Below are 12,500 nucleotides of genomic sequence, written 5' to 3'. Positions count from 1 at the left end.
CCAACAGCGAGTTGCAGTAATCCAGACGGGAGATGACAAGTGCCTGGATTAGGACCTGCGCCGCTTCCTGTGTGAGGCAGGGTCGTACTCTGCGAATGTTGTAGAGCATGAACCTACAGGAACGGGCCACCGCCTTGATGTTAGTTGAGAACGACAGGGTGTTGTCCAGGATCACGCCAAGGTTCTTAGCGCTCTGGGAGGAGGACACAATGGAGTTGTCAGCCGTGATGGCGAGATCATGGAACGGGCAGTCCTTCCCCGGGAGGAAGAGCAGCTCTGTCTTGCCGAGGTTCAGCTTGAGGTGGTGATCCGTCATCCACACTGATATGTCTGCCAGACATGTAGAGATGCGATTCGCCACCTGGTTATCAGAAGGGGGAAAGGATTAATTGTGTGTCGTCTGCATAGCAATGATAGGAGAGACCATGTGAGGATATGACAGAGCCAAGTGACTTGGTGTATAGCGAGAATAGGAGAGGGCCTAGAACAGAGCCCTGGGGGACACCAGTGGTGAGAGCACGTGGTGCGGAGACAGATTCTCGCCACGCCACCTGGTATTAGCAACCTGTCAGGTAGGACGCAATCCAAGCGTGGGCCGCGCCGGAGATGCCCAACTCGGAGAGGGTGGAGAGGAGGATCTGATGGTTCACAGTATCAAAGGCAGCCGATAGGTCTAGAAGGATGAGAGCAGAGGAGAGAGAGTTAGCTTTAGCAGTGCGGAGCGCCTCCGTGACACAGAGAAGAGCAGTCTCAGTTGAATGACTAGTCTTGAAACCTGACTGATTTGGATCAAGAAGGTCATTCTGAGAGAGATAGCAGGAGAGCTGGCCAAGGACGTCACGTTCAAGAGTTTTGGAGAGAAAAGAAAGAAGGGATACTGGTCTGTAGTTGTTGACATCGGAGGGATCGAGTATAGGTTTTTTCAGAAGGGGTGCAACTCTCGCTCTCTTGAAGATGGAAGGGACGTAGCCAGCGGTCAAGGATGAGTTGATGAGCGAGGTGAGGTAAGGGAGAAGGTCTCCGGAAATGGTCTGGAGAAGAGAGGAGGGGATAGGGTCAAGCGGGCAGGTTGTTGGGCGGCCGGCCGTCACAAGACGCGAGATTTCATCTGGGGAGAGAGGGGAGAAAGAGGTCAAAGCACAGGGTAGGGCAGTGTGACTTAGCAAACGAGGATCGGATGTCGTCGACCTTCTTTTCAAAATGGTTGACGAAGTCATCCGCAGAGAGGGAGGGGGGGGGGGGGGATTCAGGAGGGAGGAGAAGGTGGTAAAGAGCTTCCTAGGGTTAGAGGCAGATGCTTGGAATTTAGAGTGGTAGAAAGTGGCTTTAGCAGCAGAGACAGAAGAGGAAAATGTAGAGAGGAGGGAGTGAAAGGATCCCAGGTCCGCAGGGAGGCGAGTTCTCCTCCATTTCCGCTCGGCTGCCCGGAGCCCTGTTCTGTGAGCTCGCAATGAGTCGTCGAGCCACGGAGCAGGAGGGGAGGACCGAGCCGGCCTGGAGGATAGGGGACATAGAGAGTCAACGGATGCAGAAAGGGAGGAGAGGAGGGTTGAGGAGGCAGAATCAGAAGATAGGTTGGAGAAGGTTTGAGCAGAGGGAAGAGATGATAGGATGGAAGAGGAGAGAGTAGCGGGGGAGAGAGAGAGAGAAGGTTGGGACGGCGCGATACAATCCGAGTAGGGGCAGAGTGGGAAGTGTTGGATGAGAGCGAGAGGGAAAAGGATACAAGGTAGTGGTCGGAGACTTGGAGGGGAGTTGCAATGAGATTAGTGGAAGAACAGCATCTAGTAAAGATGAGGTCAAGCGTATTGCCTGCCTTGTGAGTAGGGGGGGAAGGTGAGAGGGTGAGGTCAAAAGAGGAGAGGGGTGGAAAGGAGGCAGAGAGGAATGAGTCAAAGGTAGACGTGGGGAGGTTAAAGTCACCCAGAACTGTGAGAGGTGAGCCATCCTCAGGGAAGGAACTTATCAAGGCGTCAAGCTCATTGATGAACTCTCCAAGGGAACCTGGAGGGCGATAAATGATAAGGATGTTAAGCTTGAAAGGGCTGGTAACTGTGACAGCATGGAATTCAAAGGAGGCGATAGACAGATGGGTCAGGGGAGAAAGAGAGAATGTCCACTTGGGAGAGATGAGGATCCCAGTGCCACCACCCCGCTGACCAGAAGCTCTCGGGGTGTGCGAGAACACGTGGGCAGACGAGGAGAGAGCAGTAGGAGTAGCAGTGTTATCTGTGGTAATCCATGTTTCCGTCAGTGCCAAGAAGTCGAGGGACTGGAGGGAAGCATAGGCTGGGATGAACTCTGCCTTGTTGGCCGCAGATCGGCAGTTCCAGAGGCTGCCGGAGACCTGGAACTCCACGTGGGTCGTGCGCGCTGGGACCACCAGGTTAGGGTGGCAGCGGCCACACGGTGTGAAGCGTTTGTATGGTCTGTGCAGAGAGGAGAGAACAGGGATAGACAGACACATAGTTGACAGGCTACAGAAGAGGCTACGCTAATGCAAAGGAGATTGGAATGACAAGGGGACTACACGTCTCGAATGTTCAGAAAGTTAAGCTTACGTTGCAAAAATCTTATTGACTAAGATGATTAAAATGATGCAGTACTGCTGGCTGGTGAAGTAGGCTAGCTAGCAGTGGCTGCGTTGTTGACTTTGTTTGAAAGTGTTGCTGGCTAGGTAGCCTCGATAACTGGCTAGATAATTACTCTGTGAACTACACAATTATCTTAGATACAAAGACAGCAAAGACAACTATGTAGCTAGCTAACACTACACTAATCAAATCGTTCCGTTGTAGTGTTTCGGTAGAAGTTGGCTAGCTGGCTGACAACAGCAGTGTTGACAACGTTAGAAGATTCGATAATTCGATAATAATCTAAACTACACAATTATCTTTGATACAAAGACGGCTATGTAGCTAGCTAAGAAAAAAAGTGCTAAGATCAAACAAATCAAACCGTTGTACTATAATGAAATTAAATTAAATTAAATGAAATGTAATACTACCTGTGGAGCGAAGCGAAATGCTTCTTCAAATGCAGTTGCAAGAAACATCAAGCACTATGATGAAACTGTCTCTGATGAGGACCGCCACAGGAAAGGAAGACCCAGAGTTACCTCTGCTGCAGAGGATAATTCATTAGAGTTACCAGCCTCAGAAATTGCAGCCCAAATAAATGCTTCACAGAGTTCAAGTAACAGACACATCTCAACATCAACTGTTAAGAGGAGACTACGTGAATCAGGCCTTCATGGTCAAATTGCTGCAAAGAAAAGCACACTTAACCAGCATGGCTACCACAGCATTATACAGCGATACGCCATTACATCTGGTTTGCGCTTAGTGGGACTATCATTTGTTTTTCAACAGGACAATGACCCAACACACCTCCAGGCTGTGTAAGGGCTATTTGACCAAGAAGGAAATTAATAGAGTGCTGCATCAGATGACCTGGCCTCCACAATCACCTGACCTCAATCATATTGACCTCAATCATACTTTGAGGAATCTAAAATTTAAAACATATTTAGATTTTTTTAAACATTTTTTGGGGTTTCTATGTGATTCAAATGTGTTATTTCATAACTTTGATGTCTTCACTATTATTCAACAATAATAAAGAAAAACCCTTGAATGAGTAGGTGTGTCCAAAATTTTGACTGGTACTGTATATATGAATATTGAAATATATGAACATAACTATTGGGGGAAACAAACATTTTATTTGTCTAATTTCTCAATATTAATGTTGAACATAATATACTATTTGAGCATATCAAAGTTCCAGAGTAGGTTCTCTGCTAGTTTTAAAGTGATGGCCCATTTTATACAGAGCAATTGGCATAGGAGGAAATGTAAACAATCATACGGCTCTCTTTTTACTTGTATCATTGCACATCCTGCAAATTACTAGAATGCTTGCAACTTGGATCATAAAAGAGATCCAACTGGAACGTTGATATTCCCCTAGAGTATATTATGTTCAACAGTATATTGATCAATTTGCCAAATCAAATTTTTTCTCCATTTTTATAAATTACTTTTTATTTTTTTATATGAAATCAAAATACTACATGTTACAAGGTAACACGTAAAGCTTAATTTGACACCAATTGTTGTTTTGTAGCACCTACAGATGAAACAAGATGGAGTCTTAAAGGAGGCCTGAGTAAGGCCAAAATGTTACAAATATGCCAACTCTGATCAATTCTTTCTCAATTATGCTTTTAAATACAGATTTCAAATATATGTCAACAATCTTTCCTCAAAGTTAATTCCATTGATAAAATGTTGTGGAAATCCCCAAAAGCTGTGTCTTTTTTAGTCCTGGTTTTGGTGAGGAATCACTCAATTGGAGCCTCCAGGTTCTTAGTCAGTCCTGTATATTGTTAGTATGAATGCTGTGTTCCAGCTCTTCCCCTTGGGGGCTCTGTGAATGATCTTCTCTTCTGTAGCTCTGACCTGTAGCTCTCTGTCTGTTTATGCTCTTCTCTGTCTGTGACCTGTGTCTCTGTCTCCCTTTGTCCCGTCTTCCTGTGATCGCTGTAGTGTAGCTGAGCTCTTTGAGTGCTGTACTGTTCTGTTGTGTATGTCTGGAAAAAGAGACAAAGAGAGGGCCTGGCCCATGTCATGTCCCTAGCTGGCCTACGGCCTGTGGTGGACAGATAGACAGACAGGTCCAGGTTTGTGGATATGGTCCCCTTTCCTATGCTCCCTGCCTGCCTGGCTGGCTGGCAGCAGCCCATTCTGTCTGTCGTATAAGTGATGGTGGCCCTGGCCAAATCTTCCTGTCCTATAACACAGCCACACTTCAGAGGAGCAGAACCACACAGTCAAGGGCTTCAGGAATAATTCAGTGTTGATGTCAACCTCCTTTTCTAACATTCTTTTGTTTTGAGAAGATGGGATAGAGTTTCTCTTTAAAAATGTTCTTGCTGAGCTCAGCAATTTTCTGTTAGTTGACTGTTGCCATACTTCTGTACAACGTTGGACACACACTGCTCCCTGTACTAACCAGAAGTCGTGGTCCTGTTCTTTTCTCTTGTTGTGACACTCTCTGAGCTTAGTGCGCTGAAGGGGAGACGCTTCTCAGTAAATCAAGGGGAAATTACATGGCCCCAGTCCAATAGAATTAACATCTTCCTTTGCATATGCATTTCTGCACATATAGTTGAAGTCAGAAGTTTACATACACCTAAGCCAAATACATTTAAACTCAGTTTTTCACAATTCCTGACATTTAATCCTAGTACAAATTCCCTGTTTTAGGTCAGTTAGGATCACTACTTTATTTTAAGAATGTGAAATGTCAGAATAATATTAGAGAATGATTTATTTCAGCTTTTATTTATTTAATCACATTCCCAGTGTGTCAGAAGTTTACATACGCTCAACTAGTATTTGGTAGCATTGCCCTGGGTCAAATGTTTTGGGTAGCCTTCCACAAGCTTCCCACAATAAGTTGGGTGAATTTTGACCCATTCCTCCTGACAGAGCTGGTGTAACTGAGTCAGGTTTGTAGGCCTCCTTGCTCGTACATGCTTTTTCAGTTCTGCCCACAAATTTTCTATAGGATTGAGGTCAGGGCTTTGTGATGGCCATTCCAATACCTTGACTTTGTTGTCCTTTTGCCATTTTGCCACAACTTTGGAAGTATGCTTGGGGTCATTGTCCATTTGGAAGACCCATTTGCGACCAAGCTTTAACTTCCTGACTAATGTCTTGAGATGTTGCTTCAATATATCCACATCATTTTCCTACCTCATGATGCCATCTATTTTGTGAAGTGCACCAGTCTCTCCTGCAGTAAAGCACCCCCACAACATGATGCTGCCACCCCTGTACTTCACGGGATGGTGTTCTTCAGCTTGCAAGCCTCCCATGGTCATTATGGCTAAACAGTTCTAGACATTTCCCCAAAAAGTACGATCTTTGTCCCCATGTGCAGTTGAAAACCGTAGTCTGGCTTTTTTTGGCGGTTTTTGAGCAGTGGCTTCTTCCTTGCTGAGCGGACTTTCATGTTATGTCGATATAGAACTCGTTTTACTGTGGATGTAGATACTTTTGTACCTGTTTCCTCCAGCATCTTCACAAGGTCCTTTGCTGTTGTTCTGGGATTGATTTGCACTTTTCGCACCAAAGTACGTTCTTCTCTATGAGACAGAACGCGTCTCCTTCCTGAGCGGTATGACGGCTGCGTGGTCCCATGGTGTTTATACTTGCGTACTATTGTTTGTACAGATGAACGTGGTACCTTCAGGCGTTTGGAAATTGCTCCCAAGGATGAAGCAGACTTGTGGAGGTCTACAAAAAAAATGTTCTGAGGTCTTGGATGATTTCTTTTGATTTTCCCATGATGTCAAGCAGAGGCACTGAGTTTGAAGGTAGGCCTTGAAATACATCCACAGGTACACTCCAATTGACTCAAATTATGTCAATTAGCCTTATCAGAAGATTCTAAAGGCATGACATCATTTTCTGGAATTGTCCAAGCTGTTTAAAGGCACAGTCAACTTAGTGTATGTAAACTTCTGACCCACTGGAATTGTGTGACAGTGAATTATAAGTGAAATAATCTGTCTAAACAATTGTTGGAAAAATTACTTGTGTCATGCACAAAGTAGATGTCCTAACCGACTTGCCAAAACTATAGTTTGTTAACAAGAAATGTGTGGAGCGGTTGAAAAACGAGTTTTAATGACTCCAACTCAAGTGTATGTAAACTTCCGACTTCAACTGTACTTCACTTTTCTCTCTAATTGTCTGTCCTTTATTGGGATTTCTCTTTTGGTCCAAGGGTTATCCAGGCTTACCAGGAGGTCCCGGTGCCGTCGGTCTGCAAGGCCCACTTGTAAGTTTTCATCAACTTAACTAGGAGATGAACTGTGTTTGGATCCCACTTTATAGAACGTTTGGATAGTTTATTCTATCATCCTCATCCCCTCAGGCGCTCTCTCTCTTTCTCTCTGTCTCTCTCTGGGTCTGTCTTCCTCCCTCCCTGTGAGTGCTCACTTGTCGGGGAAGAGTAGTTATATTTTCCTCTTCCCAGTTGGGCTTGTGACACATATATAAATGATGAACTTAATTGAGTGAAGAGATGAAACACATTGACTCCCCTGATTCCTATTTTATGTCTGGTCTAGCTATCGTAAACACTTTAATTGCGGGATTGATATGATTACTTAAGTGGGAAGATTTGTCATGAATTATATTTTTTCCTTCTCCTTGATTTGCACTATTAACACTGAGTAATTCAATATCAATTAGCCTCTTTCCCACATTAAAGTGTGGCCTTCCGTAAAGACAGTTCTTCACTCGACTGATTGTTAAACAGTACTGTATAGCAGCTTATGTCCTCTTGCTCATGTGGACTGTCTGTAGGCGACCGGGTAGTGTTGATAGATTTTATATACAGTAGATAGACGATGCTCATTTAGCCTCATTTAGTCCGTATAAACACTCTGACTTAATACAACATCCTCTGCAGCATCCACATCCATAGCTGGACGATCTGATCACACACACCGTACGATCAAGATCTGGTGTAATGTAGATGATTTTCTGCTTCATTTCAAACAGAAACAGCCTGAATTTCTATGTAATTGATTGGATAACGTCTCACCTGTGACCGTGCAACTGAATTGAACGGTCATGAATTATCTTGAAGACATTCAATAACAATCTCTCTCTCTCTCTCTCTCTCCAACCCTCCCCATCTCTCTCTCTGTCTCTCTTGCCCTCTCTCTCTCTCTCTCTCTCTGTCCACTCTCCCCCTGCCTCCCTCTTTCCATCCCTCTCAACATCCCAGGGTCCTCAGGGGCAGAGGGGTACACCAGGGGTCCCTGGGTCAAAGGGCAGAAGGGTAAGAGAGCGTTGTTTTTGCCCCCATCCACTCTGTTACCCCCCTCTGTTCAGTTCTACCTTTTGAGCCATCCGTTCCGATGTGAGCTATGATGGACAACTGGAGCCTAACCGTGATTTAACCATAAACCCTAACCCCGAGTTTCCTTCATCAAACACCAGTGTAACGTTTCATCCCAGAACAGTTAATCTGAAGATGAGAGGTGAGGGTGATTAAACAGTGTGTGTTTATTTTTCACTGGGACTATGATCACATTATTAGATGCTGACAATTGTTTTACGAGCACCGTAAAGAAGTGAGTTAGAGATTACAGGGCTCAGGCGTTAATGTCGAGCTGGTGAGACATCTTGTGGCCTGAAAGGAGTATGGCACTTACAGTACACTGATACAGTACTGTACATAGCAACCATGGACTTGACATATTTGACATGATCAAAGCTAATGGAATCTTATGATCTGTTGTGTGACTGCATAAGATATCCTGTCTATCAGCAGTAGTATCACTGTTGTTAACTAAATCAGTTGACTGAGGGCTTTTCACTATACTGTAACCCTACATGGACAGGCACTTCTACAGAAGATTACTGTGTCTGTACTAGTCTGTGGGTAGAGATTTATTAAAGTGGGATGTCGTAGACGTCTCCCTTGTAGATTCCTACATTTACTGTAAATCCTTTCACAAGTGATGGATGATTTAGACCAGTGTTTCCCAACCCTGGTCTACCAGTACCCCCAACAGTACGCACTTTTATTATAGCGCTGGACAAACACAAACACTCATTCAGCTCAATGAGGGCTTGATGATTAGTTGTCAGGTTGAATCAGGTGTGCTTGTCCAGGGTTACAATAACAATGTGTACTGTTGGGATACTAGGGGACCAGGATTTGGTAAACACTGGTTTAGACTACTGTGTCGAGGGTGTGAGGTGACTGGGCACTCTGCTTCGGTGACTAGGTAGTAGAGTAAGTGCCTCTGCCCGTCCGTGGTGCCAATGTGGGTTGGCACCCCTGTGGGTGGTGCCAGGGGCCAGTCCAGTCAGTGCCATGGCCAGTCGGTTGCAGTGTTCCATCCAAATGTGTATTTATATCAGCAGAGAGAAGTAAAGAGGACATGCTAACGAGAGACACAGAGTGCCCAGTCACCACGCACTCACTTTCACTATGGTCCGCTAGCACTCTCACTTCATTTTTCATCCCTCAGTCTTTCCTGCTCTCTCATCGTCTCCTTCTCCTGTCTCACCCGAAGCACACAAACAGGATATATTAATTCCATGCCCAGCAAACATGACCCCATTGGAACAGTGTGGGTATTCGGGGAGCAAGGTGGGCATGGGCTAGGTTCCATTAAATAGTATCCGCAAAACACCAGTCTCAACGTCAACAGTGAAGAGATGACTCCAGGATTCTGGCCTTCTAGCCAGAGTTCCTGTGTCCAGTGTCTGTGTTCTTTTGCCCATCTTAATCTTTTCTTTTTATTGGCCAGTCTGACATATGGCTTTTTCTTTGCAACTCTGCCTAGAAGGCCAGCATCCCGGAGTCGCCTCTTCACTGTTGACATTGAGACTGGTGTTTTGCGGGTACTATTTAATGAAGCTGCCAGTTGAGGACTTGTGAGGCGTCTGTTTCTCAAACTAGACACTCTAATGTACTTGTCCTCTTGCTCAGTTGTGCACCGGGGCCTCCCACTCCTCTTTCTATTCTGGTTAGAGACAGTTTGCGCTGTTCTGTGAAGGGAGTAGTACACAGCGTTGTACGAGGTCTTCAGTTTCTTGGCAATTTCTCGAATGGACTAGCCTTCATTTCTCAGAACAATAATAGACTGATGAGTTTCAGAAGAAAGTTTTGTTTCTGGCCATTTTGAGCCTGTAATCGAACCCACAAATGCTGATGCTCCAGATACTCAACTAGTCTAAAGAAGGCCAGTTTTATTGCTTCTTTAATCAGAACAACAGTTTTCAGCTGTGCTAACATAATTGCAGAAGGGTTTTCTAATGATCAATTAGCCTTTTAAAATGATAAACTTGGATTAGTTTACACAACATGCCGTTGAAACACAAGATGTGATGGTTGCTGATAAGGGGCCTCTGTACGCCTAGATATTCCATGAAAAAATCTGCCGTTTTCAGCTACAATAGTCATTTACAAAAAAAAAATTGTTGCTTTTCCTTCAAAAACAAGGACATTTCTAAGTGACCCCAAACCTTTGAACAGTAGTGGATATTTTTACGTTTCATTTTTAAATGAATATTTCTCAAAACAACAGATTAAACTAATTTAGGCCAAGCGATCCATGGAATAAGTTAAGAGGGTGTAATAAAATAAAATACAATACAATGTAATATTATTAATCTACAATGTATGTTCTTAAAGCTAGAATCATTAGTTGCTGCTTCCATTTTTTTAAACCTAATGATTCTTGAAGAACATCATTTATAAATGCCTCAGAAGCTTAGTTTAACTGTTGTACTCCATCAGAGCCCAAAATATAAGCTTGTTTTGCTCAATGTAAACAATGTAAATGTAAACAGTGTATAGCCTCAAAACATTGTTGAAACTATAATTTTTATATCAGTCCTTGCATCCACAGCTGTCTATGAATTTAAGAGTGGTTACAGTTCTCCATGCCCATTCCTCAGCGTTAGCTTGAAAACTGCTAAATGTTCTATTCGATACCAAGTGGGCCTTTAAAACGTTTGCTGTTTTAATGTCACTCCAATTATGAGGGGGTCCCTGATGAATTTGCTATTACAAAAGGGTTCCCGGTGCCAGAAAGTTAGAGAACCCCTGACAGCCTATACCAAGCCCAACACAGGCTAGTTTACAACAGCCCAACCTACACCACCCAGTTTGAGGCAGATTAGATTATTTGGGGTCATGGTTTGCATTTTAGTTATTTAGCAGAGACTCTTTTCCAGATAGACTTACAGGAGCAATTAGGGTTAATTGCTTTGCTCAAGGGCACATCGACAGATTTTTCACCTGGTCAGTTTAGGGATTCAAACAAGCAGGCTTTCGGTTACTGGCAAAACACTCTTAACCGCAACACTGCCTGCCGCCAGTTCTTTTGTGCAACCTACTGAGTGTCGTTCCAGTTGAAGTTTTCTGTTGTGTGATGTTAAAATTTGTTATGATTTTGTACACTCCCAATTATTAAGTCTTTAAAAATATTTAAATAAGTGCATATGACATATGAGAACGGTAGCCCTTTGCACTCAAACCCGTATACGAGTCAAAAAGGGCAGATATGGGCACTGATAAACACCTAAATTGGAACGTTGTGGCTTTACAATAACATGCTTTACATGACGTCAGAGCTCTGGCTCAATCCCTCTCGCTAATTGGGAAAGTTTAGCAAATGTTTTGTTGTCAGACTGATGGAAATGCTGTAAATTAAGAGGACACAATGTATTTTGAAAGATAAAATGTAGCGGATTATAATAAATACCGTCATACAAACAAGCCAAACACCCATGAGTCCAAATGTGCACTTCACATTTCCATATCATAAAACTCATGTCATATACAGTGTCAACGTTTATGATCACTATGTCAGTTACAATATGACATGGCGTCATACCTTGGTTTGTTCTGAACAGAATTAGCCTATGTTTGTCTATTAAGAAGAGAATTCGCCATGGCACACTCACCTGAATGCACACATGACCGCTTTCTATGCGCACCAAAAGTATTACCTGTTTCCCTGAATTGCATTATCAAATCAAATTGTTCCCATTGTGAAAGCGTAACACTAAATTATCGTATTTTATAGCTCTAGTCATGTTGGCAATATAACAAACTTTAAAATGATACCTACCTGACCGAGATTACGATTTATAATGGGCCGGGGATTGCGTAAACAACAGCGGGGATGCAGGCTTGTGTTGCAATAGCACAGATAGCTAAAAAAAAAAGCACGTTGAAGACTCTTCTTTCAGTCATAAAAATGCTTTGAAATTGCTTAGGAACAGTGCACACGTTGGAAAGGTGTGTGGCCACGTGGAGACACCAGTTATAGGCTAGTGGCAAGATCCGAGGTGGGACAAATAGTCTGTATCCAGATTTCGTTATCAACAAATGCATCGAAAAGTACAGTAAATGTAAAATGCACATAAAATCAAAAGCGCAATGTTTGGATTCAGTCGTGTGTGAGGTGAACTGTCCTCGTCTTTGGGCTAATCATTTTCACATAATCTCCAAACTGTTCCTTTTCGATTGCTACCATAGTTACGCATTTGCTTTTTATATACGTTCTGTAAGAAACATTTCAATTTAGCCCTATCCATATAGTCCAAATCCCACGAGTGGAAAAGGTTAATGGTTTCTGTAATAAATATATATGTGGTGTATCTAACAACTTGGTTGTCTATCTGAAACAGTTTAGCGCATTCCCTAAATACCTTCAAGGCTTAAAAAATATGCCATATATGCATCAAATTAAATTGTAATAAATACGTTAAAGATAAATCAATTCCTATTAAATACGGCTCATCTGCTCAATGTGGGAATCCTAAATGGGGCAAATATTTTAGCCTGCATGTGGCCCACATCGTGCCAATGTGGGCATGTTTGCTGGGAAATTAAGGGCTTATTTCAGGCAAAGTGAGGACTGCACCAGATATGAGCTGGCCACACTGGGA

General features: G+C 43.4%; 1 protein-coding gene across 1 annotated transcript in view; it reads left to right on the top strand.

The window, feature by feature from the left end:
- Positions 1 to 12,500, top strand: part of LOC129855511 (collagen alpha-1(XXIV) chain-like) — a 245,152-nt gene that overhangs the window by 166,500 nt on the left and 66,152 nt on the right. Inside the window, exons 27-28 of the mRNA XM_055923240.1 lie at positions 6,799 to 6,852; positions 7,810 to 7,863. Coding sequence (XP_055779215.1) covers positions 6,799 to 6,852; positions 7,810 to 7,863 — 108 coding nt within the window. The remainder of the gene's footprint in view (positions 1 to 6,798; positions 6,853 to 7,809; positions 7,864 to 12,500) is intronic.

This window comes from Salvelinus fontinalis, chromosome 5 (genome assembly GCF_029448725.1).
Source record: "Salvelinus fontinalis isolate EN_2023a chromosome 5, ASM2944872v1, whole genome shotgun sequence".
NCBI lineage: Eukaryota > Metazoa > Chordata > Actinopteri > Salmoniformes > Salmonidae > Salvelinus > Salvelinus fontinalis.
The sequence above is the reverse complement of the archived record's forward strand: the minus strand, read 5'-3'. Positions and strand labels throughout refer to the sequence as shown.